Source organism: Apiotrichum porosum, assembly GCF_003942205.1.
Source record: "Apiotrichum porosum strain DSM 27194 chromosome Unknown scaffold_3, whole genome shotgun sequence".
Classification (NCBI taxonomy): domain Eukaryota; kingdom Fungi; phylum Basidiomycota; class Tremellomycetes; order Trichosporonales; family Trichosporonaceae; genus Apiotrichum; species Apiotrichum porosum.
The window spans coordinates 1,485,802-1,509,469 of record NW_021167110.1 but is presented as its reverse complement, the minus strand read 5'-3'; the positions used below and the strand labels follow the sequence as shown (position 1 = coordinate 1,509,469).

General features: G+C 58.5%; 10 protein-coding genes across 10 annotated transcripts; 6 read left to right on the top strand and 4 right to left on the bottom strand.

The window, feature by feature from the left end:
* Positions 1 to 1,086: 1,086 nt before the first annotated feature.
* On the top strand, positions 1,087 to 3,062 carry PUT2 (1-pyrroline-5-carboxylate dehydrogenase; the record flags this gene model as incomplete). Its single annotated transcript, XM_028621620.1, has 6 exons — positions 1,087 to 1,137; positions 1,194 to 1,301; positions 1,434 to 1,712; positions 1,759 to 1,844; positions 1,892 to 1,949; positions 2,007 to 3,062. The coding sequence occupies 6 exons, from the start codon at positions 1,087 to 1,089 to the stop codon at positions 3,060 to 3,062; spliced, it is 1,638 nt and encodes a 545-aa protein (XP_028478072.1).
* A 281-nt stretch (positions 3,063 to 3,343) lies between these two features.
* EHS24_006147 (uncharacterized protein) lies at positions 3,344 to 4,826 on the bottom strand (the record flags this gene model as incomplete). The annotated part of the gene is made up of 6 exons (XM_028621619.1): positions 3,344 to 3,488; positions 3,599 to 3,803; positions 3,824 to 4,067; positions 4,144 to 4,495; positions 4,545 to 4,655; positions 4,702 to 4,826. 6 exons carry the CDS (start codon positions 4,824 to 4,826, stop codon positions 3,344 to 3,346), a joined length of 1,182 nt encoding a protein of 393 aa, XP_028478071.1.
* A 108-nt stretch (positions 4,827 to 4,934) lies between these two features.
* Positions 4,935 to 5,897, bottom strand: EHS24_006146 (uncharacterized protein; the record flags this gene model as incomplete). The annotated part of the gene is made up of 6 exons (XM_028621618.1): positions 4,935 to 5,209; positions 5,261 to 5,279; positions 5,358 to 5,496; positions 5,574 to 5,641; positions 5,716 to 5,753; positions 5,870 to 5,897. The coding sequence occupies 6 exons, from the start codon at positions 5,895 to 5,897 to the stop codon at positions 4,935 to 4,937; spliced, it is 567 nt and encodes a 188-aa protein (XP_028478070.1).
* Positions 5,898 to 6,408: 511 nt separating this feature from the next.
* Positions 6,409 to 9,180, top strand: EHS24_006145 (uncharacterized protein; the record flags this gene model as incomplete). The annotated part of the gene is made up of 11 exons (XM_028621617.1): positions 6,409 to 7,022; positions 7,076 to 7,186; positions 7,222 to 7,290; positions 7,328 to 7,620; positions 7,671 to 7,942; positions 7,981 to 8,301; positions 8,349 to 8,388; positions 8,445 to 8,643; positions 8,684 to 8,870; positions 8,921 to 8,959; positions 9,067 to 9,180. 11 exons carry the CDS (start codon positions 6,409 to 6,411, stop codon positions 9,178 to 9,180), a joined length of 2,259 nt encoding a protein of 752 aa, XP_028478069.1.
* Positions 9,181 to 9,955: 775 nt separating this feature from the next.
* On the bottom strand, positions 9,956 to 10,839 carry EHS24_006144 (uncharacterized protein; the record flags this gene model as incomplete). Its single annotated transcript, XM_028621616.1, has 2 exons — positions 9,956 to 10,657; positions 10,711 to 10,839. 2 exons carry the CDS (start codon positions 10,837 to 10,839, stop codon positions 9,956 to 9,958), a joined length of 831 nt encoding a protein of 276 aa, XP_028478068.1.
* Positions 10,840 to 13,204: 2,365 nt separating this feature from the next.
* Positions 13,205 to 15,299, top strand: EHS24_006143 (uncharacterized protein; the record flags this gene model as incomplete). The annotated part of the gene is made up of 5 exons (XM_028621615.1): positions 13,205 to 13,291; positions 13,345 to 13,713; positions 13,761 to 13,849; positions 13,896 to 13,956; positions 13,995 to 15,299. The coding sequence occupies 5 exons, from the start codon at positions 13,205 to 13,207 to the stop codon at positions 15,297 to 15,299; spliced, it is 1,911 nt and encodes a 636-aa protein (XP_028478067.1).
* A 320-nt stretch (positions 15,300 to 15,619) lies between these two features.
* FAP7 (factor activating pos9) lies at positions 15,620 to 16,519 on the top strand (the record flags this gene model as incomplete). Its single annotated transcript, XM_028621614.1, has 3 exons — positions 15,620 to 15,893; positions 16,044 to 16,152; positions 16,303 to 16,519. 3 exons carry the CDS (start codon positions 15,620 to 15,622, stop codon positions 16,517 to 16,519), a joined length of 600 nt encoding a protein of 199 aa, XP_028478066.1.
* A 310-nt stretch (positions 16,520 to 16,829) lies between these two features.
* NTF2 (Nuclear transport factor 2) lies at positions 16,830 to 17,752 on the bottom strand (the record flags this gene model as incomplete). The annotated part of the gene is made up of 7 exons (XM_028621613.1): positions 16,830 to 16,863; positions 16,917 to 16,945; positions 17,053 to 17,202; positions 17,387 to 17,491; positions 17,542 to 17,594; positions 17,662 to 17,668; positions 17,723 to 17,752. 7 exons carry the CDS (start codon positions 17,750 to 17,752, stop codon positions 16,830 to 16,832), a joined length of 408 nt encoding a protein of 135 aa, XP_028478065.1.
* Positions 17,753 to 18,842: 1,090 nt separating this feature from the next.
* EHS24_006140 (uncharacterized protein) lies at positions 18,843 to 20,544 on the top strand (the record flags this gene model as incomplete). The annotated part of the gene is made up of 3 exons (XM_028621612.1): positions 18,843 to 18,978; positions 19,208 to 19,609; positions 19,844 to 20,544. The coding sequence occupies 3 exons, from the start codon at positions 18,843 to 18,845 to the stop codon at positions 20,542 to 20,544; spliced, it is 1,239 nt and encodes a 412-aa protein (XP_028478064.1).
* Positions 20,545 to 21,007: 463 nt separating this feature from the next.
* EHS24_006139 (uncharacterized protein) lies at positions 21,008 to 23,637 on the top strand (the record flags this gene model as incomplete). Its single annotated transcript, XM_028621611.1, has 8 exons — positions 21,008 to 21,103; positions 21,148 to 21,238; positions 21,300 to 21,635; positions 21,688 to 21,728; positions 21,767 to 21,959; positions 22,000 to 22,212; positions 22,252 to 22,865; positions 22,930 to 23,637. The coding sequence occupies 8 exons, from the start codon at positions 21,008 to 21,010 to the stop codon at positions 23,635 to 23,637; spliced, it is 2,292 nt and encodes a 763-aa protein (XP_028478063.1).
* Between the last annotated feature and the right edge of the window lie 31 nt (positions 23,638 to 23,668).

The following is a 23,668-nucleotide window of genomic DNA, read 5'->3' as shown; positions in this document are numbered from 1 at the left end:
CTGTGAGTGGTGTATAGTAGAGGATGCGTCAGATACCGAAGGTAGCCGTTCAAATCTGGACTTGGGGGCCGCTACGCGTGTCGGGATACCCAAACGACGGCGATACCGCGATAGGAGTCCTCTCACAAGAATGCAGTCTCAAGAGCTGGCCGCCGGTGCTGGCCCAGAAGCCAGGGCTGGCCACTGCCGCCTGAACCCGGGACGGGCGGCAACTTGGGTCTCGGGGAACGTCGGCAACGGTTCCACCACATCACGTCTCGCACCCCGTTCCTCAAAGTCGGCATTCTGGTCGCCTATGCAAGCGATGACGCGACTTGAGTCGAGTATCGGCTCTATCGAAATGCGAACGCGGCATGCATGTACATATCGTGGTTGCGACAGAGGTGTGTCTTGTAGTAGTAATGTCAAAAACAAAGCTGGCGGTAGGCTATTTGGCAGCGCAAGTGGGGCATGTGGGGCCGAAAACGGCGCGGCAAGTTGCGATATCCATGATCCATGAACCCCCGTTCGCCATCATGCCTTCGTCGCTCGCTGCTGTTTGGTGGCACCTTCCCTCCTTTTCATCGCCTTCCCTCCATATATACATATGCCACACACTTACATTGGCTCGCACTAGTCAGGCCCTCAATTTTCTGTACTCCACTCATGGTGCCGAGACGGAAGTGGATGAATAGGGTTCTGACCTCGAGTACACTCTCGCCCCCCCCCTCGGCCGGCTCGTTGGTGTGGGCCATGCTCTATCCAAAGCACAACGTTGCTAGCCGCGCAGACTGACACCAGGCTGCCCACGCTGATACCAAGCCCCACCGGTCGGTGCTTGCGAATGGTATCGGAACAGGCCGACCGGGCGCTTAGTACTAAGCGCGACAGCCTTGCTCTTTGCTGGGAGGGGGTGATTCATGCGAGCATGGGATAGAATGCGTCACGAGTACAAGTACCGGCGCGTACCCACTGTGCACCTCTTCTTCCCATCTACCATCTGCTACCACTATCACCTCTTCGGACCCCCGTGAGACGCGCAGCCAACACACAGCAGCTACCTGCCCTTCCCCTCTACCCCTCCTACCCTCCACCACTCTCTCCACAATGTCCCAGATCGCTACCTTCAAGGTTCCCACCATCAACAACGAGCCCATGGTGAGTTACTGCCTGGTCTTGGTATCCATGTGTAGCACGTACTAACACTGGCATAGAGGGCTTATGCCCCTGGCTCGAAGGACCGTGAGGGTCTCGAGGCCGCTCTCGCCAAGATTGCCGCCTCGGGTCCCTACGACATCCCCGCCATTGTCAACGGCAAGGAGGTGAGTGCAAATAGGAATGCTTCAATTCATCCATGTGGAGTCGCGCCGGGAGAGGTGTTTGGTGGCTCCACGACGACATTGGCTGCATTCTTATCGGTGCCATTGTCTCCAAATGGTGGCTGACAATGTTAGATCCGCTCGGGCGACAAGCAGCCCCAGGTCATGCCCCACGACCACAAGACCGTCCTCGCCAACTACCACGCTGCCACCCCTGAGACTGTCTCTGCCGCCATTGACGGTGCTCTTGCCATTCGCGAGGCCTGGGAGGACCTCCCCTGGTCGGACAAGGCCTCCATCTTCCTGAAGGCTGCCGACCTCGTTGCTGGCAAGTACCGCTTCGACATCATGGCCGCCACCATGCTCGGCCAGGGCAAGAACGCCTGGCAGGCTGAGATTGACGCTGCCGCCGAGGTGAGTTAACCGCCGGGACCCCCGGATTCACTGCTAACGCGCTTAGCTCGCCGACTTCCTCCGCTTTTCGGTCAAGTTTGTCGAGGAGCTCTACCAGCAGCAGCCTTCGCGCAACTCTGACGGTGTCTGGAAGTGAGTCTTTGATCTAGAGCACCTTGATATCCGTAGCTAACAATCAGCCGCACCGAGTTCCGTCCTCTTGAGGGCTTCGTGCTCGCTGTCACCCCCTTCAACTTTGTAAGTGGCAAGATGGGGAGATAAGTCGTACGTATGACGTCATACTTACCTGTGCAGACCGCCATTGGTGGTAACCTCGTTGGTGCCCCGGCCATTGTCGGCAACGTTGTTGTTTGGAAGCCCGCCCCTGCCGCCACCTACTCTTCGTACCTTGTGTACAAGATCTTCGAGGAGGCCGGTATGCCCGCTGGCGTGATCCAGTTCGTCCCCGGCTCGCCCCCCGACATTGTCAAGCAGTGCATCGACCACAAGGACTTTGCCGGTCTCCACTTCACTGGCTCGACCCACGTCTTCCGCAAGCTCTGGAAGGACATTGCCGCCAACCTTGACATCTACCGTGGCTACCCCCGCATCGTCGGCGAGACTGGCGGCAAGAACTTCCACCTCTACCACCCCTCTGCCGACATCAAGTCGGGTGTCGTGCAGGCTATCCGCGCCGCGTTCGAGTACTCGGGCCAGAAGTGCTCGGCCCTGTCGCGTGTCTACGTTCCCCGCTCGCTCTGGGAGGGTGGCTTCCAGGAGGAGCTCGTCAAGCAGGCCGGTTCCATCACCATTGGCCCCTGCACCGAGTTTGAGCACTTCACCGGCCCCGTTATCGGCCGCCCCTCGTACGACCGCATCACCAGCATCATCGAGAAGGCCAAGGCTGCCGGCGGTGAGGTTATTGTTGGCGGCAAGGGTGACGACTCGAAGGGCTTCTTCGTCGAGCCCACTGTCATCGTCACCAAGGACCCCAAGTCGATCTCCATGACCGAGGAGATCTTCGGCCCTGTCATGACCGTCTACGTCTACGAGGACGCCGAGTACGACCAGACCCTCAAGCTCATCGACACCACCACCGAGTACGGCCTCACCGGCGCCATCTTCGGCTCGGACACCCTCGCCCTCGCCAAGACCTCGCGCGCTCTCCGCAACGCCGCTGGCAACTTCTACATCAACGACAAGTGCACCGGTGCAGTCGTTGGCCAGCAGCCCTTCGGTGGAGCTCGCGCTTCGGGAACCAACGACAAGTCGGGATCCATCTCGATCTTCTACAGGTTCATCTCGGCCCGTTCGATCAAGACCAACTTCATCGACCCCACCGCATTTGAGTACCCCAGCAACCTCGTTTAATCAGTTAGTTTATTGTGTCTGTGTTTGTACCATTTTTGCATGGATTCGTTGGATAGTGAAACGTTTGCAGTCGACTCTGAGCGAAACAGTGGAGGACGAAAGTGGCGGACAAAAGTGGATGGAGGTCGAATACTAAAATAAAAAAATCGGTGGCTAAATTTGTTTCCGTCGTGTGATGATCGTTGTGTCCCATCTTGCCTGCCAATCCTCCCGATGGCAGCCTGGTTCGCCACTTGCCGTTCGTACCAAATGCGCGCTCTGGCGCTCTGGACAGATACTGCTCATGTCCGGTCCTCCAGACTTCGCCTTTTGCCGTTCATCGCGTCGGCGGCAGACTGCCAGTTACGCTGCAGGTTCAGACCTCGGGAACTGATACGAGGAACGTTGTCACTTGTGTACATGTGGTCGCCCTCAAACGTGGGTATTCTATAAGGGGGTGAACATGGGACTGGGAACCAGGTCATCTACGCAGGAGGTCAAGGTGTCTGCTATACCGCCGTCCTCTCTTCTCTTGTGGGTTTATTGTCCATCGGTACATAAGGTAGACAGCCCTCAGCGACGCGGCGACCCGGGCCAGCCGCCTCGGCCAGAGCCTTGATGTGAGTGCTGTCGTGGCGCGGCGCTTCTGGTTGAGCGCCACGACGGACATGCCACTGTGGCGGGTCTTGTCGTAGGTGTCCTGCTTGGCGGCCTTGTCGTACTGCTTCTGAATAGCGTCAATGTCGCCCGCGGCAATGTCCTCTGGTCGCACTTGGCCTTACGCTCCTGGTGCTCCGCCGCACGTCTGGCCACCTCGGGCATCAATTGGGCCACGTCACCCTCAGCCGCCGTGTCGCGAACGGGGTCGTAGCGGCGCTGGTTGCCGGTGTTGATGCTTGCGCGCGTGGTGGTGTACGTGTACTGCGCGAGCTCGTCGCCAGCGTCCGCTGCCGCCTTGAGCTCGCGCGCCTCCATAGTCCGACGAGGGTGGAGAATCTCCTTGCCGTACTTCTTCATATAGGCCTGCTGCGCCTCACGACACGCATTCGCATCGTCAGCGCGATCCGCTGCGATCTTGCGAGCGAGCGCGGGATCTCGAGACCTGGGCGATGTAGGGAATGTCGCTGGCGAGCGTGAGGAGACATGTGCTCATCGGACGACGGCTTATAGCCTCAGTCGCTTGATCTTTCGAGTTGCCGGGGGCGTATACCTGAGCAAACTGCGCCACAGTCCAAGGCGACGCGTGTGCGCGAATCGTGGAGTCCTTCAAAGTGCCGAGGATGCGGACAAGAAGGAGCTCCGAAAGATGAATGGCGGTGTCACACTGGAGCCTCTCGGCTTCGGCGGGAGGAATACGCAAACGAGGGACGACGTACAGATGGGCGGATTGGGGAACTGAATGCACCCTTGCCGTAGGCAATGCGGCGTGTAACAAGTGCACGTTCAAAGGATCCCTCGGTAATGGTCAGCGGATGCACCAGCGTCACAAGACTGTGTACTCACTCGACGTCCAAGGCTTCCTGCGAACATTCGAAGGAACGCTCAAAATCGGCCAGGTGCAGTCTCCTGCGGCCGGCGAAGCCATAAGCGTTGAGGGCTTCGCCCGCGACAAATCTTACCGCTGTAGCCGATGTCGGGGACGCCGGCCACGATAGCGAACGCGATCTTGAAGTAGACTCCAAGAGAAGCGTCTGTCGATCCGCCAACCAGCCACAGCTCGTAGGCAGTAGGCGGGTTGGGGCGGAGAAGTAGGGGGACGAGGGTGGGCTGGAGATACTTGCGCATGTTTGCCCAGTGCCAGTCGCACGCCGATATGCCCGTGCCATCGAAGTTGCTCGCGGCTATGATCGCACGCAGCTCCTTCGTGAGGGGCACCGTGAAGACCACCGTCGCCTAGGCGTACTCGTAAATCTTGCGGAAGGCTGCCCAGTCCTTCTCGGTCGCAGAGGGAAGCACCTGCGGTCCCTCATAGAAGCAGGGGGAACGACCATGTTTTTTGGCGGGGTCCAGTTGGTGAACCCGGTGATCGAGGAACGGTTTCGGGGTGGCGGCGGTGAGCTTGTACTCGGCGTGTAGCATGCCGAGAGTGACCAGAGAAGACGCACTGGCGGGGACGGAAGTCAAACGGAGACGCGACGAGCCAGGATTGGAGGATTCCGGGGCATCGGCTAAGTCAGAGGCAGGAGCTAAGGTGCCCCCTAACGAAGAAGGTGGCGGACGAGGTGGCGTTGACGAACACTGACGTGGTCAGTTTGATTCGAGGCTGGCCATGTCCCCGCCCGTGTCCCCAGAATGAGAGAGTCCAATGCAACTCACCGATCCTGTAGCGGGCGGCGACAAGATTGCCCAAATGTCCGCCCCAAACGTGTCCTTGAGTTCATCGTCGGTCTGCCTGTGCACGACTTTGGGAGAGGGGTGCTTGGGAGAGTGGGAGAGGGGCGCTTGGGACAGGGCTCTTGAGGGAGAAGTTCTTGAAGAAGGACGAGATGACATATATTTTCTTGCACGACTCAATTTGAGTCTACACCTCACGGGGTGTCCTCCCTCGAAAGCTGGATGTCACCGTTCATCCAGAGCAACTTGGCGACGCCCTTGAGGTCCTCATGTTATCCAGACTACACTGCTTGCAAGAGTACTGAGCTTGCAGCTTAGTGCCTGGCTTCAGCTCCGGCACCTTGCGCAGCGCCGGTGGTTTGGCAAGGCGGTCATGGTCTAGAGCGTCAGTTTATTCTTAACGGTGCTGACAGCCGGCCAGCGGCATCGAGGAAGACTCAGCAGGCAGCCTCTTCATCTCCCCGACACCGACAATCTGGGGATCATCCACTGACCTTCCTTGATGGGGACGCGGTTAATCATTGCGAGGAAGGTGGCTCACGACGGGACGGAGAAAGGAGGGCGAGTGAATGTAGTACCTGCTGACGACTATGGAGCGCGCCGTGGTTGTCCCCGGGTTGTGGGTGGGATGTGCACGGTGGTGACCCGCGGGGGAAGATATATAGGGGGTAATTGACAAACAAGTGTCGAACGTGCCGTCGACGAGTTTTCTCTCCGGCAGGCGTCGACGACTCGCCGTCACAATCGTATACATCTGTACATTTTCAACCTCGTGATATACTGTCAACTAAATTGCAAGAGGGTGGAGTCCAGAGGGGGTCAAGTCGCTTTGCTTTGCAGTTGCAATTGCTGTGGGAGAGAAGGAAGAATAACCTACCAACGTACACGCGTGGGTACAGGAGTGGGTGACTGGACCCACGGAGGCAAATTTCCAGACCGGTGCCCCGCGTTTTCAATGTTTGAACCACACAGAGTCCGTTTACTTTACTCGAACGTCTCCTTCACACCACACCACCCTTCCATCGATGCGGCCATGATGCTCACGACACTGCGACGAGTAACATGTCGTGTCACCACTGCTGGAATTGCAGTACCATGGGTAGCGGCTAAATTGGCGATTGCAGCGCCATCCTTGCCTTCCGCTGTCCTAACATCCTCGTCAACGCTTTCGCTGCAGCATTCGCGCTGCACCTCCTCGAGCAGCAAGGTTTCGAAGCGCAAGATCAAGTCAAATGCAGCTGAAGGTGTGGGCGCCGCCGTGGACGAGGTTCTTGCCGACACCACATCAACGGTCTCGACTCTGATCTCAAGCGAGGACATCGACGCTGAGCTCGACGCTCAAGCTCTGCCCTCAATCGTCCTCCGACCATACCAAGAAGAAGCGATTGAGGCATGCCTTTCGGCCCTGGATCGCGGCTTACGGCGTATCGGAGTATCTTCCCCGACTGGAAGTGGCAAGACGACAATGTTCATGAACCTCATTCCGCAGGTCAAGCTCGAGGACCAGAAGCGTACACAGACGCTGATCTTGGTGGGAAGCGTGGAGCTCGCCCTTCAAGCTGAGGGGGCTGCTAAGCGCATACTCGGAGACCAGTGGAGCGTAGAGGTCGAGCAATCCAAGCGAATTGCGAGTGGCAATGCCGATGTGTGAGTGTTGGGAGTCGGGCTGAGGTGGATGAGGACAACTGGGCTAATGTCAGTACAATTGCCACATACCAGACCCTCAGCAACCCAGAGCGGCTGAAAAAGTTTGATCCGTCCCGGTTCAAGCTTGTCATTGTCGACGAGGCACACCACGCTGCAGCTCTCTCGTAAGTTTCATGCTCTGTTAGTGCTGACATTTCAGTTACCTTCGCCTGTTGCACTACTTCAACGACGCTGTAGAGCTACCTCAGGTCACGGGACCTTACTCTACGTGAGTGCTGAGGACTATGAACTTGGCTAATTATCAGCTTTGACCACGGCGACAAGGTGCCTGTTATTGGCTTCAGTGCGACCTTTAGCCGTCACGACCAGCTGGCGTTGAATGCGGCGTTTGAGGAGATCGTGTTCCACCGCGACGTGGGTCTCATGCTCAAGGAGGGATGGCTATCGCCCGTCAAGTCGACTGCGGTCTATGCAGACCTCGACCTTGAGACTGTTAACACCAATGGCACCGGTGACTTCAACGCAAACTCCCTTGCCAAACACGTCAACACGGAGGCGACGAACCTGCTTCTCGTCAGGACATGGCTCCACCAAGCCAGTGAGTTGTTACTTTTAGAAATTCGGGCGCATTACAGCTAACATGTCAAGGCAAGCAGCGTCGCTCCACCTTGGTATTTGCCGTCAACCTTGCCCATGTCCGTGATCTCGTGGACACCTTCCGGCTCGCAGGAGTGGATGCCCGCTCCATCTCGTCGCATACCGCCCCGGCAGAGCGCAAGGCCACCATCGCCGCATTTGCCAATGGCGAATTCCCCGTCCTTGTAAACTGCGAGGTCTTGACGGAGGGGGCGGACATCCGTGAGATTGACTGCATCGTGCTCGCTCGTCCGACGAAGAGCAAGAACCTCCTCGCACAGATGGTGGGTAACTCGGCAGTTAGGAAATGCTAACCCATCAGGTCGGTCGTGGCCTACGCCTATCGCCCGAGACGAACAAGGAAAACTGTCACCTCATTGACCTTGTGGACAACATTACTCGCAGCGGTGGTCTTGCAGTGGACCCAACGTTGTTGGGACTGAGATACGAAGATGGGGTCCGCGAGGACCCTGAAGATGATGCCAGGACCGATGATTATGGAGATGAACCACCCTCATCGACCAACGCGCGCAATAGTCAAGGGGCCACTGTGAAGAAGGTGACCCTGGTGGACATTGATGACCCCTTTGGTCTGAACGTTCGGGGCAAGACGGCAGTGGCCGCAATGTCGCCCAACGCATGGGTAAGCTGCGTCATTTCTCGCATAGAAATCTGGTGGCTTACAAATAGGTGAACTGTGGCAATGACCGCTACGTGCTGGACATTATGAGTACGTCCATCGGTTGCCCTGGTCCGCTCGTCTATGAACTTTGGAACTAATGGCAGTGTACGGGGCCGTCCTCGTTGACTTCGGAGGCGAGCTTTGGGACATCACGTTTGAGCCTCCCAAACCCATCCGCAGCAGTGGCGACAAGTACTTCAAGACCGTCAGGATACCCATTGCACAGGCGGATACACTTGAGCGGGCCATCCAGAGTGCAGAGAAGTATGTCTCGCACAAAGTCAGCCCCGAACAGTCCAAAATGTGAGCTCGCCGAGGAGTAAACGATTTTGCTGACGGACAGGTTCTTGCGTTCGGCTCCGTGGCGTACAAAGAAGGCCACTGACAAGCAATTGGCCTCCCTCTGCAAACAGCTCAAGATGGTCAAAAAGAAGGTCGCAGGAACTGGGGCTGGGGAGGCTGAGGACGAGGTCAAGGAGGTCATGATTGCCGGACAGCTCGTCCCGACCGACAAGCTAAATGCAGGTCAAGTAAGTTTCGAGCCTGGCAAAGGGGCGACATGACTGACAATACCACACAGGTGAACGCGCTGTTCACGGGCATGTCATACGGAGCCAGGGTGAGTGCGAGGTGGTTGCAGCAGGCCTAGAACGTTGTCGGGCGTGGGCTGGGGCTGCAGGGACAACAACACTCCGCAAGGTTGTGCGCATCGGCTTACATCAACAGGGACAGCGGCGCAAGATTGACGACGCGGAAGCAAGGGCTGAGGCCAAGGCGCGCAGGAAGGAAGAGAAGGCACAAGCGCTGGCGGCGCGCAACTTGCCGCTGCCATCTGCATAGACACCTAGTAGAAAGCTTACATCACAACATCACAATTCATTGCATGCATACATATTTGGGCGGGCCGGAGTTATTGTTCTGCAGAGGTCTCTCTCACCTGGTCATCTAGACGCGTGTGACCTCGTTGAACGCGTTGAGCCTTGCCCTCTCTGTCCTGTGAAAATATCCTGTTTGCCCAACCCCTCTTTACACAATTGTGGACGACCCTGACCGTCTGTCTCCATTCAGCCGTCCACTACGCCAAGCATTACCCTGTTGCTCGCAACCGCCCCGTTAAGCAACAGGATATATATCCGCACGTCCCACAGGGTGAGAGACCATGACCGCGCGGTCGACACGGGGTTTTTCACCCCGCCGAAGGAGAATAAAATAATCCTTTTTTAATTCGGGGTTAAATGGTGGTTTATCCATGTCTGCATGTTGCGAGCAAAAAAAACCGCCGGCGTGACGATCCGGCTCGACGATCTCAGGCCATGACAAACTACAAGGATCTGCATGCCGTGTTGCTCGCAAACTATCCGGTATACTGACTGGGGTGATTACGGACGACGGTTGCCCTCCATAACATTTGGAGCGAAATGATGTCCGAGTGTCAAGTGTGGCGGATTGAAGTACGGTGCTGAGGATTGTCCATTCCCAGATACATTCCCAGAGAGGATAATGGTGACGACGATGAGAAACCAAGATACATATTTCTACGCTGTTGCCGTTCGGCTCGGGGTATCGTAGCCCACTGAGGTCTATGTCTATGCTATATACGATCCGACTCCAATGACTACCACAGGCCAAAGGCCTGTTGAGATGCAGTCTTGGGGATACATGTGTCGCCAACGAGGTGGTGATAGTTGTCACAATTGGCGATGACACACTGGCCGGAAACGCACTGGACGGACGAGACACCGGGAATGGCCGAGCAGTCGAGGCTGTCAACGTCACCGGGGCAGCCACCGCAGGCCTCGAGATTGCTCATGGTGTCGAGACACTCCCAGCCGCTACCCCACTTGTTGTTGCACTTGGTCTGGCCAAACGAGCACTCGAGGCCACGACGCTTCCTGAGCGGGACGGGAGAACCAGACTGGCACGCGGTGGTAGTCGGGTCAATACAGTTGTTGGTGCCACAAAGAACGTAACCGTCGTTGCACGCAAAGCCACAAGAGCAGTCCAGAACATTGAAGTTGGAGGTTGGGTAGTTACACCCCTGAGTGATATATGTGGTCTTGCTGCCGTCGGCACCGATGAGGGCCTTGGTGAAGATGGAGATGATGGCGTTGGCACAGGCGACAGTGGTGGTATACGAAAGCTGTTGGCACTCGTACAGAGCCCATGTCGAGTTGACGTAGTCGGTACCGATTCCAGACTCGATTGCAGATGTAATACGCGCCTGGTCACGCGCAGTCATGACACCGCCGGCAAAGCACCAACCATCAGGATTGGTGGACGCAATGTCTTGGAAGCCGTCCTTACGATACAGAACGCTCTTGAAACCAGTCAGTGTTCTGTCGCATTTTCCTGTGCGAATGCCTGGCTTACATTGGTAGTCTTGACGCCAGCCTGGGTGGTGAAGGTGTACGAGTAACCGTTACAGGAGCAGCCAGTGACGGCGACAGCGGTAGCGGATGAGGCAAGGGCGAGGAGGGAGAGAACGGCGCCAACGATCATCGCAGAAGTTAAACGAGTGTCAGGGGGGAGGGTTAAACGAGTGTCGGAGGGGTTAAACGAGTGTCGGAGGGGTTAAACGAGTGTGGGTGGACAAGAATGAAAAGCAGAGTGTGAAAGGTGAGAAAGGCAAGAAAGGTTGTCTGAGTCTGCACGCGTCTGTACTTTACATAACGCGAGCTAGACAGGTTCGCAAACAGAGGGTCCCCACCTCCGTTGCCCCCGCACCATTGAGACCCTCTCCTGTTGTCGTTCCCTGCCATTGTTGCGCCACTCACTAACAAGGTAACATGGCTTCAGCTATCCCTTCTGGTCCTTGAAGCTGGGAGAGTGGGCGCAGCAGCCATTGTACGTGAGCCATGGCGATGCCGGCATCTTTGTTGGACTGGCCGTCGGTCCGGCCGAGGCACCCGCCATCCGAGACCCAAGAGCTGCACTGGCACAACCCTCAACCATATCCTGAGGCAACCTTCTGTGTACGACATCGATCATGCACCTCAGCAGTCTCTGCTTAAGAGGTACACTGTATGGGTGGGACCGCCACTTGCAATTCAACTATCAAGACCTCCGCCAATGTGCAGGGCTTACGGGCCGGGTTTTCTCAACCAAACATTCCCCGCCTCTATCCTGGCACCGAGGACCGCCACCGCCATCGGACAGGGAGAGTATGTGCCGTGTCGGCACGGCCACTTGGGGGCAAAACATGGTCTTGGGAGCAACATCCAAACGCCCACGAGAGGGTCCGCCTTCCAGGTTGGACAGTCGGTTCCGTGGAACATCGCGGTAGCACTTGTTACTCTGTGTCTCAAACGGATGGGCTTGAATGACTGGTTTGCGTCTGAAATGCAGTCAGTGCCTCATGTGTGAAGAAAAAAACGAAGCCATCTTGCTTGTCGTGTGATCCTGTATGATCGTCCTTCTAGCCCAGGTTCCACCGCTGCCGCTAGAATCTTGTCGATCTTTGGATCTTGGGGATCGACTGCCGACGCGCGCGCCGCGTACTCTCTCCTTTCCTTGGCCTTTCCACACTAAGGTCAAGCTTAATGACTAGAAGCCTTGCGGTCTGCACCCCGTTTTCCTGCCTACGTCGTCAGGGTTGGACGCATCGACCGCCACGAGCCGCCACAACTTTGTCCACAGCCATACACATATGGAACCCCGCAGGCACCTTTTGGTGAGGGCCACCTCCACAGGGCACGTTCAATTCAACGGTCTGCTGAGGCATGCGGTTCCGCGGTGCACTCACGGAAGCCGTGTCCTGGGTCGCATGCTTGACCCAGAAGTCTGGCCCCGTCGGGGAAACGGTGACGCAAAGTAATGTGGTCCGTCGACCGTGCGTACAATGCGGCGTTCCCCACCTTGCCCCTTCTGAGTGGGAAACAGGCGGGAACCCGAAGCCACGGTTCCTCCAGGATCAACGAGTCAAGGAGAGGCGTCAAAAGTGGTTTTAAGCAGAGGGTTCAAAGGCAGCCCGCCTCGTGTGGGTGCGACTGATATGGTGTTCCCACAGAGTAGCAAAACTGTTGCCGGCTGCACGAGGTTGTTGCTTGAGATTGGGGTTGGACATCCGGCTGTGTCACACGGCAAGCAGTCTGTCCTCAAATTGGTAAGCCACTTCATGCGCCACAACGAGACGCGTTCAGACGCGTCACGTTCTGTTGGATCACGTTCACCACACCACCGCGTCTGGTGTTCACACTGGACAATGCAGACCTCCACAGGACACGGCCGGTTGCAGCAATGTCTTCTGCCACGAGGAAGATGCGTGCGGGTGTATGAGAGCAACGTCCAATTGTGTTTTGAGCACTGGAGGTTGTCAGAGACCCCGGCCAAACAAAGCCAAGCAAAAGCGGGAGCAATCGCGAAATTCAAGGCCACAGCAATAAAGCAACGATGGCCGTCTGACCCCCCATTGCACTCCGCCGAATCCCATTGTTGAGGATTTGTGTGTCTGTCACTGGGAAGACCAGCTGTCTATTGCAATTGGGTTAACCCCATTAATATTGTTTATCAGGCGGAGTGGAATACATAGTTGGATTCGGCGGAGTGGAATAATGGGGAATCTGGCCGTCTTCCTCTCTGGATCCCTGGCAACACCGCCAATCCACAGCAGCCCACTTACTAGGAGGTTGAGTCCTGCTATATACGCTTATACCCTGCGGCTGAGATAAATGCACCGTTCCGGCATTGCAAGCGTATGTTTCTGGAAGGGGTCGATCGCGGTCACTGTGCACAAGACTTGGGGGGCGCTAAAGCCACGTGGGAATTTCCCACGGTGGTTTCTAAAGTTGCCGGTGGAGGCACGATCCATCTGAAATATTTGGTCACTCGTGACCTTTGCGTACAACCAACACAAACACTGTCAACAATGGCCGAGGTCACCACCATGGTCGAGAGCAAGAAGCGCAAGCGTACCGGAAAGGCCAGGGAGGAGGCCAAGCAGCGTGCCATTGAGGTATGTTGCGTCTATTGCGACATTGTGTGTTTGGGTGCTAACAGCTGTGACAGGCGGCCAAGGTCGAGGCCAAGGAGGCCGACCAGGAGGCCGACAAGGCGGAGGCCGCCCAAGCCGAGCCTGACGTTCCAGTCAAAGTCGATGACGAGGCTGAGACTATGCCTGCTGGCGCCGAGGATGTCAAGATGGAGGAGCCCACTTTTAAGATGACCGGCGCCAACGCCCAGGAGGTCATTCCCAGGAAGAGGAAGCGCACCGGCAAGATGCGTGCCGAGGCCAAGGCCAAGGCCATTGCGGCCAAGGAGGCTGCGGCACTTCTCGCTGCTGAGAACGGAGAGGAGATTGTGGTCGACGAGGCTGAGGTGAAGGAGGAGGTGAAGGAGGAGGAGGGCCTCGACTTTGAGAAGATTGCGAAGCGCATTGTGAGTGTTCATCCCACCTGCCCTCGTTCAGCATACTGACGCATCAGCCTCAAGCGATTAAGAAGCTCCGCCCCATCTTCAAGCAGTCGAAGAAGACCGAGTCCATGCGTTTGATCAAGAAGATCCGTTTCTTGAAGTGAGCTGCCGCGACATCATTGGACTGGTACATGGCTAACCAGCAGGTCAAAGGACAGCAAGGCCGACGAGGCTGCCGAACTCGAGGCGCAGCTCAAGCTCATCTCTGTAAGTCTTGTCACCCGGTCGTTCCGCTAACGCATTAGATCGTCCAAGTCCAGATCCTTGCGACCACCCACCTGGGCCAGAAGCTCAAGAAGCACCACAAGCTCAAGCACGCCGACCTCCCCGAGGACGTCACCACGCTCCTGACCAACGAGCCCAGCATCAAGGTCTCGACCTCGTCTACCACTCCCGCTCTTATCTCCAAGGCTGAGAACCGCCTGTGCAGTGCCAAGGCTGTCGCCGACGCCATGGGCCCGGCTGTCGCATGGATCCTCTCCGAGCCTGGAGCGACCCTCACTCTCAGCGCCAAGGCCTTGGAGAGCAAGAAGCAGGCCAGCGCCAAGAGTGCCGCGAAGCGTGCTGCCGCTGCCGACTCGGATGACGACGATGACGATGAGGACGAGGGCAGCATTGCGGACGTGGAGGATGACGAGGAGGAGGAGGACTTTGAGGACATTGGTGGACCCGTCACCAGCCTTGACTCGGACGACGAGGCGGTCATGCAGTCCCGTGCTGCCGACGCCGCCGGCTGGGAGTCGGGATCGCTCGGTGGCGGTGACAGCGACAACGACGAGGACGCAGCCGACGCTGCTGGGTGGGAGTCTGGATCAGTCTCTGGCGACTACAACATTGCCCCTCCTTCATCTGGCCCCGACTCGGAGTCCGAGGGCGAGCAGCGACCCGCGAAGAAGTCCAAGGCTTCCCTCGTCGCCCTCCTCACGGCCAAGCCCACCAAGCCCACCAAGCCCGAGCCCAAGGGCAAGGCCGAGAAGCCCAGCAAGACCGCCGAGAAGCCCGGCAAGGCGGGCTCGTCGTCCATGTTCCTTCCCTCCCTGGCGGCCGGTTTTGCTGCCGGAGACAGCGACAGCGACCCGGACAACGACTACGACCCCGACGGAATCATCGGCACCAAGAAGGCCGAGCGCAAGAACCGTCGTGGCCAGCGCGCACGCCAGGCGATCTGGGAGAAGAAGTACGGCAAGGGCGCAAAGCACGTCGTCAAGCGGCGCGAGGAGGAGGCCAAGGGCCCCGATGGCCAGAAGCCCGACGGCGGCTGGTCCGCGCGTGGAAAGGGTGGTGTGGCACCAGACACCGCACCTGTCCTCCGCCGTCCCTTCGGCGCGGGTGCTCGCCCCGCGGCCGGTGCTCCTGCTGCCCCCGGTGCTGGACCCAAGGGTCCCAAGGGCCTCAAGGGACTCAACCCCAACGCAAAGTCCGTCGATATGCCTGCTGCCAAGGACTCGGCCAAGGACCTTCACCCGTCGTGGGAGGCTGCCAGGTTGCGCAAGCAGAAGATGATGGACGGCGCCGACGGTGCCAAGGCCACCAAGATTGTGTTCGACTAGATTTATTTTTTTGCCACCGGTTCGCAAGATCTGCATGTATCTGCATTGTTTTTGTTTGTTTGTGGCGGGGTATTGGCCGTCAGAGATCAGAGATCAGAGATCAGAGATCAGAGATGAGAGGCAACCTGCAAGACAGAGCACGCAGTGAACTCTTGAGCATTATAATCCATTACGTAAACGATGCGGCTCGCGTCTCGGCCTCGTCCATCGCGCACCCATTTTGCTTCCGCCATTCCGTTGATCCGTTGCCACTCACGAAAAGTTCAAATCGCAACCTCCATCCACAACACACACACCCACACCACACCCACCCTGCAACAATGACGACGCACCACCCGCGCCGCCACCCCATCATCCTCATCACCGGCACTCCCGGCTGCGGCAAGACGCTGCACTCGCAGGTTCTCGCTGCCGAGTGCGATGCCGACTCGCCCATGGGCCAGATGGTGCACCTCAACATTGGCGACATTGTCAAGCAGCACAACTTCCACGAGGGCTTTGATGACGAGTGGAAGAGCTACATCGTCGACGAGGACAGGTTACTGGATTACCTCGAGGAGGTCGTGAACCCCGTCGACGGGCCGGCTCCCCATGGTGAGTCCCTGTGTGGTGGTGCTGCGGGGCGATGATCGACCACGTTCGTTACAGCTGTAACATCCGAGAGGGTTCAGCTGTAATGCGTCTGGTTCACCGCTTGTATCGCCACCTTGAATGTGACACTCCATGCAGTAAGCTGACATCCAGGCTTCATCCTCGACCACCACGACCCCGGACTCTTCCCGGAGCGCTGGATCGACCTGGCCGTCGTGCTCCGCTGCGACAACACTGTGCTGCACGAACGTCTTGTTGAGCGGTGAGTGGACAGGGAGGTTGCCGTGCTGGTCTTGGTTTTATGACCGCTGCGAATGCCCAAAACCAAGTGCACAGTGCCGAGCGACCACACTGCTAGACTCTCCAGCTTGACGCTCCGCGGCGGAGGCCAGAGCTGACAGACTCTCTTCAGCAACTACCAGGAGAACAAGATCACCGAGAACATCACCGCCGAGATCATGATGACCTGCGTCACCGAGACCCGCGAGAGCTACGCCGAGGAGATTATCGTCGAGCTCCAGTCGGACGGATCCGGAGGCGACAACGAGGTCGAGGACAATGTGCGCCGTATCGCCGCGTGGGCCACCCAGTGGCGCGACGACCGCGAGAACGGTGTCTACGACGAGTAGACATGGGTGATCACGACAACGAGTAACTGTTTGGCCAAGACGAAGGTGATTTGTTTTTTCTGTATATCATGCATTTAGTACCCACTCGGCAAATCATTGCACAGGAATCTGTACGCCCACGGTACCACCGTCCAGGTCCGGTGTGTGGAGGTGGCTTCCGTTGCGGAATGACCCTCCCGACAGCCCGAGTCTGATCCCCGTCTTGCACACTCGCCACCCAAGCCCTCTTGCAACTCCCCGTGTTGTGACAAGAGCACCCAACAATGCATCACTATTACCTCCCCCCGCCGTCGTACTAAGTATCGTAAATCTATCCGTAGACAAGGCGGAAGACGTCGTTCTGACTGTGAATGTTGTCAGCGGGCTGCGGGGACGAATGGGCCAATACAAGACGTACACAAAGTAGCTGCCTCCGTCGGGAACGAGCTGGATCCGTCAGCATGAGTCCAAAAGCGAGGTAGCGAAGCGTAGGGGTAGGGTCTTGCTCCATAGAGGAACTCCTACCCCAACTCGCGCGCTCTGGCGGTACTCACGTGGAACATCTGCGAGAACTGGAGAATGTTCGAGCCGTCGTCGACGATGAGCTGGCCAGTGACGAGCACAAGGATGGAGGCGACGGTGCTCGAGCCGGGCTGGGCATCACGGGTCACGACCTTGTGCACAACGCGGGTGAAGGGCAAGCCCTGTGGTAGGTTAGCGGTTGAGCCCATTGTGTAGAGGAGACCCGGCTGGTCCAGTGGCAAACCAAGAGCTGCTGTGATGTCGCCAGGCATGAAAGCGGGTGCACGAAGCGCGCCACTTCCGTGGCCACTCATAGCTTCAGGTCTCTTGCGCCCGCGTGTGAACGCGAGCTACACCACCTCGCACCAGCCGGCTAGGACCAACGACGGAGACACTTGCCTGGAGCTTCTCCATGATGGCGGCGGTGCCCTGGATCTGGTTCTCCTCCCAGGTGAGCATCGAGTGGTCGCGCTGAACAGTCAGCCAACTATGCAAGCCCGTGTCAGCTTCTGTATGCGTACGTAGAGCGGTGCGAGCCCGGCGCGGTCAGCATCGAAGGTGCTGTAGTAGTAGTCTGCAAGGCGGCTGTCAGTTGTTGTGCTGTGTGTCCCGAGCTCGAGGGGGGGAGGGGCGGCGCATACCGGTGAACTGTGAATGTCAGCCAAACTGTGAAAATACACTGGCAAAAGAGGGCGAGCCTACCTGCTGGGCAATGGTGTTGATGTCGGCCATGGTGTGCTACGGTTGTTGTTGAGAGCCAAATAGACCTTGCTCTGTGGTGGTCATTGCTGATGTGTGGTGCAGCGCAGCGTACGGTGAGAGCCACTGCTCGGCGATTCGGGATTTGAGGCCACCCACGTGGCAAAAGCTGGGGCCCCAATATAGTCCTTATTACGTAATTAGACAGTAACGCGATTTAGCCCCGCTAGCGCGTTTTTGCTGCGGCGATGCCGGGATCTCCGTTTCCTAAATGAGCCAAATGGGGGCAAATGGACAGGTTTATTTGATGTGGGATCTAGGGATATTCCGAGGTGATCGATTTTGAAACTGCAAAACGCGTGTCTCATCTCGCTCGCCCATCTCCGAGACCCCCGCACATTGCGTACCGAAGCGGAGGTGATGCCTGGCATGTACGCTGCTGTAGCGATGACGATGACGATGACAGCTGCACGCGGCAATGATGGATGAATGGGGGATGAATGCAGTATATATTCTTTTTGTGACCAAAGCTTTGGAAACGCACATGTCTGTGTGGCCGTCCCGCGCGATGTGACGTTAGGAGAGGTTGGCACGCCAGGACACATCGCGCGGGACGGCCACACAGACATGTGCGTTTCCAGAGCCGCGCCGCCGCCAGGGGCCTGGCCTGGGCAGGGCAATGTTACCACAGAGATCCCAAAGTAGCCAAGCGGCGACGCTTGGGGGCCCATGCTGGCCAAGACGACGACGACGACGGGTTCTGCAGGCTGCTGCATTTAGAAAGGTACATATTGGACTGCGGGAAGCAAAGGGGCGTGCGATGCGGGCAAGGGGGGCCACAGGCCACAGGGGAGATGAGGGGTGACATGAAGAGGATGCGTCACAGGATGGCCCCCCGCCAGCAACTGGGATCGCACCACGACAAAAGGTTAACGTCTTTCATCATTTCTCGACAACCTCTTTCCTCTCCCACCCACGACTCCCTTGCCGCTAGCAGCTAGCAACGACGTCACTCTCAGATATATCGTTTCAGCACGTTTCTCCTTCTCTCTCTCGACACCACACACTCGTTCTCCCATCCCCCATCCCACATCCCACGTTCACCTCCCCGCATCTCTCCACAATGGCTGCCCTCCTCCTCTCCGCTCTCCTCCCTCTCGCGGCCGCTGTTCCCTGTGTCCAGTTCGATGCCAGCTTCAACCTCTACGCGTTCGGTGGCGAGAACGACGTCTCGCTCGGCGCTGCGTCCAGCTGGAGCTGTAAGTTTTGACTTGACCAGACCGAAGACTGCGGCGGTCGGGCCGCCATGCTCCTCCACACCTCCCCGTCGTGCAGGAAGGTGGCATGCACCTGGCGGTGGCGTGCGGGGAGGATGCCTCAGCCTCTCCAGACTCTGTACCCGGGGGCCGTATGGCCCTCCTATACAAGCTCCTACGCAATGGGCCGCACTATTCTGAGCATAGCAAGGCAGAACACTAACACGCCCAGCGCCCTCGCCCACAACTCTGAGCACCACCAACCGCCCTCCTTGGACTGGTAACCAGACTCAGTGCTTCCTCTCGCAGTCGAACAATGCCATGTACGTGTATGGCGGCGATGCCTCGGACCTGTCCAGCATCTACATCTACGACTTTGCCGCCAACAGCTGGACTGTCCAGGCGACGTCGGGTGCCCCTGCCACTCTTGGCAACTCGCGTTCGTCGGCTGTCCTCGACCACGACACCAACGTCATTTACACCATCATTGGTGCCGGCCAGTCCATGTACCAGCTTGACCTCGGCTCTGTCACAAACACGGCCTCGGGCACTGCCGCATGGTCGCTTGTGGAGAGCCCCTCGTTCACCACCACCAACTACGATGTCACTGCAGCCCTGGCGGCCAACCACATCAGTGAGTAACGGAGACGAATCCCCGAATAGAACAGAAAAATGGGTCCCTGTGCACGCTTGTACACTTGTGCGCACCAGACACGTAGACCTTGTTTCGACACACGCGATCGACCCCGCAGTGGCGGTGCTCTGTGTTCTGGAATTCTGGGCCTTGGGACGAGAAGAGAGGGATGCGTGCATGGCACCCAAAAGCCTTGCCCTTTGTGTGGCACAAGGATGCTAACACCGTTTACAGTGTACTTTGGTGTTCCCGACACTGCTGCTGGCTCGGCCAACGTCTTTGTTATCCACTACGCCTACTTCCAGCCCGAGGTTCAGGCCTTCCCCACCACCGGCTCGGGTTCTGCCTTCCCCGACACTGTCGGCCAGGCCGTCTCGTTGCCCACATCGGAGAACTCGACTCCTTACCAGATGCTCTTTGTCCCCGAGGACTTCTCTGGCGCCTACCTTGTCAGCCACTGGACCGACCTGGGCAACTACTCCATCACCTCGGACTCGCCCATGGACCTGTCGCTCATCAACTCGACCCAGGCCTTCCCCACCCCTTCGTCCAAGGACACCAACGCCGCCTACGCGTGCTCAGACTCGGCCTGTGTCCAGGTCGACTCGACTGGTGACATTTACTACATCACCGACGCTGTCAGCAACTACACCGTCTCGTCCAGCGCTACCTGGTCCAAGATGAGCTACGCGCTCACTCTCTCGTCTTCGTCGTCGGCTACGGGCGCGGCCTCGGGCACTGACGCTGCTAGCGGCACCGCTACTGCCACGGGCTCGGGCTCCGCCAAGGCGGGCTCGTCGACCACCAAGTCGTCGACCTCCGCTTCGGGCTCGTCCACCGCCGCCGCCTCCGCCGCGGGCCGCCTCGGTATCCGCACCGACATCCTCGGCTTCACCGTCGGTGTTGCCGCACTTGTCGCCGCCACCCTTCTCTAAAACGCGGCTCTTCTTGCCTACCCCCCAAACAAGCTCCTTCTAATGCCTGCTCCTCCCACACGGACTTCTGGCTACCACTACTGCATCATCTTATCCTGTAACTTGTTCTTCTGCGCTGTCCAGCGTTACCACCTCCCCAAAGTCACGACCACACCCGAACCGCGCAGTCGGCTGCCCATAGAACCACTGGTTACATTAATGAGGTTTCAAACGGTTGATTATTTCCATGCATTGCATCTGTTTACGCAATATGGGCTGTGCTCTCTCTCGTGTGCGTGAGAGCGGCCTTGATAAGGAAGAGGTGGCCTGAGGACTACATGCTGGCAACACCGGCCCGACCGCGTCGGAAGACAGTCGCGCCTGCACTCAAGAGCGGCGGCAAATGACGTCGGACATTTCCGTCAACTTATCTTCTGATCACATCTGTTCTTTCTTCCTTCCTTCCTCACTCGCACATTCCACCATGCTTCGCTCAGTCACAAGGCCGACGCGTCCGGGACAAGCACCCGCTGCTATCCGCCGTCATGCGAGCACGCTTGCTGAAGCTCGCAAGCGCTGGGTGAGCTTGCACCCTCCCGAAGTGAAAGTGAGCTAACAGGACAGAACAACCGCCTGGTCGTGACTGAGGAGGTCGAGGCTGCCCTCGAGGAAGGTCGCGCCGTCGTGGCACTTGAGACCGCCATCGTGACTCATGGTGCGTTGTATATTGCCTGAATTGCTCAACGCTCCACTCTACCCTCCACTGACACGTTCAGGCATGCCCTACCCGCACAACCTCGACACGGCGACCAAGCTCGAGGGCATTGTGCGCTCGCACGGCGCTGTCCCGGCCACGATCGCGCTGCTCGACGGCAAGATTCGTATTGGCATGCCCACTCAGGAACTCGACCACGCCCTGGCTCATCCAGAGGGCATCCCTCCTCGCCAGCAACCGTCTGTCAAGGTCTCGAGGCGCGACCTCGCGCCAGCCCTCGCGTTCAACCGTGCTGGCGGCACCACTGTCGCTGGCACAATGGTCATTGCGCACAGTGTCGGCATTGACTCGTTTGTGACCGGTGGTATTGGCGGCGTGCACCGCGGTGCCGAGAGCAGTGAGCAGCTAGAGGGAACCCCGATCGGAACGGCAGCTGATAACACCTTTAGGCATGGACATTTCGGCCGATCTCCTCGAGCTGGGCCGTACCGTGGGTGATGGTCCGCTGCCCATGTGCTAACCCCGCAGCCCATGATGGTTGTCTGTGCTGGCGCCAAGTCTATCCTCGACATCCCCCGCTCCCTCGAGGTCCTCGAGACCCAGGGCGTGTGTGTCACCACGTTTGGTGACAAGGACGACTTCCCCGCCTTCTACAGCCCGTCCTCCGGTGTCGCCTCGCCGTGGCGCGTGGGCAGTATCGAGGACGCTGCCAGGCTCGTCCGTGAGTTTGCTACTTGAGGCACTCAGCTGACCCGACACAGACGTTGGCCTGACCCTCCCCACGCCCCAGAGCACCCTCCTCGCCGTCCCCATTCCGGCGCAGTACGGCGAGGCAGGCGCCGCCGTCCAGGTCCTCGTCGAGCAGGCTGTCCGCGAGAGCATCGAGCTCGGTATTGACAAAAAGGGCAAGGAAGTCACGCCCTGGCTCCTCAAGCGCGTTGGCGAACTGACAAAGGGAACCGCTCTCGAGCTCAGTGAGTTGATGTCTTCGATTGCTGATACTAACTCGGCAGACAAAGTGCTCATCGAGAACAATGTCCACGTCGGCTCCAAGGTGGCCGTCGAGGTCGCGCGTCTGCGTCTGAATGCAAAGGGTTCTGCTTATGGGGCCATGCCGGCCATTCCCGCTGTGCCAGGTGCTGCTGTTAGTGCCTCTGCGTCCGGACCTGCGCTCATCGCCAAGTCTTCTACTAGCCCCGCGGCACCTGCGGCGCCTGTCGCCCTGCCTCCTCCTTCAGTGCTCGTGTTTGGCTCGGCCGCCATCGACCTGACGTCGTCCACTGCCGGTGCCCTCGTCCCACGCACCACTACCCCGGGCTCTGTGTCAGTTACACCCGGTGGTGTGGGACGCAACATTGCCGAGGCGGCACAGGGGCTCCTCCCTGCTCACGCTGTGCAGCTCGTCTCGGCCGTGGGTGCCGGCCCCGTTGCGGCTGCAACTGACATGGTCCCATCGGACACGTTTGGCCAGCTGCTCCAGCTCGAGATGCGCGGGGCGGGCTTGCGTACCGATGGTCTGGTCGCGCGTGAGGGCGCCACTGCCGTGTGCTCGCTCGTCCTCACTGGAGGCGACTTGGCCGGTGGCGTGGCAGACATGGACATTGTCGAGCACGTCGATGCCCAGATGGTTCGTGTTTTTGGCATTACTAAACATATGAAGACTAAGCAAACAAGGCTGACTCTGACTACAGGTCACGGAACGTATCAACGCTGTCAACCCGCGCATGGTCGTGTTCGACTGCAACCTCCAGCCGCAGACCATCTCGGCCATCCTCGCAGCCTGCGCTGCGCAGTCCATCCCGGCATTCTGCGACCCCACTTCTACTCCCAAGCTCGCGCGCGTCTTGCCCGGCATCAAGGCCCACCCGCGTGCCTTGACGCACCTGTCGCCCAACACGCTCGAGCTCGAGTCGCTGTACGACGCCCTGCAAGACGAGGACGGGTGGAGTTTTGTCAATGGCCTAAACCTGGGCGCCGAGTGGCGCAACGCCATGGACACGTTCGTCAACAAGAGTAACGGCGAGCTGGAGTGGATGAGGAACCAAGGCGTGGCGCAAAAGCTCGTCGGGTGCTTGCCGTGGGTGGGCGGGTTCTGGGTCAAGGCCGGCGACAAGGGGCTGCTGCATCTCCGCCTCGAGACCGAGCTCCCCAAGGGCGGTAAGTGGCCGGGCAAGCAGAGTGTGAGCCACAAGACTCCCGATGGGCGCTGGCTCGTTCTTTCCCACTATGCTGCTCCGGTGATCGCGCCCGAGGAGGTGGTCAACACAACCGGTGCGGGAGATACGCTCGCTGGCGGTCTGGTGGCGGGTCTGGTGCGTGGTGGTGACGAGGGAACATGGGTCGCCGAGGCGCTGGAGCGGGTTGGTAGGACGCTTAGGTCTCACCGCGCTGTCGGATAGAAGCTGGTTAGAGTCATAGCATGTCACTGTG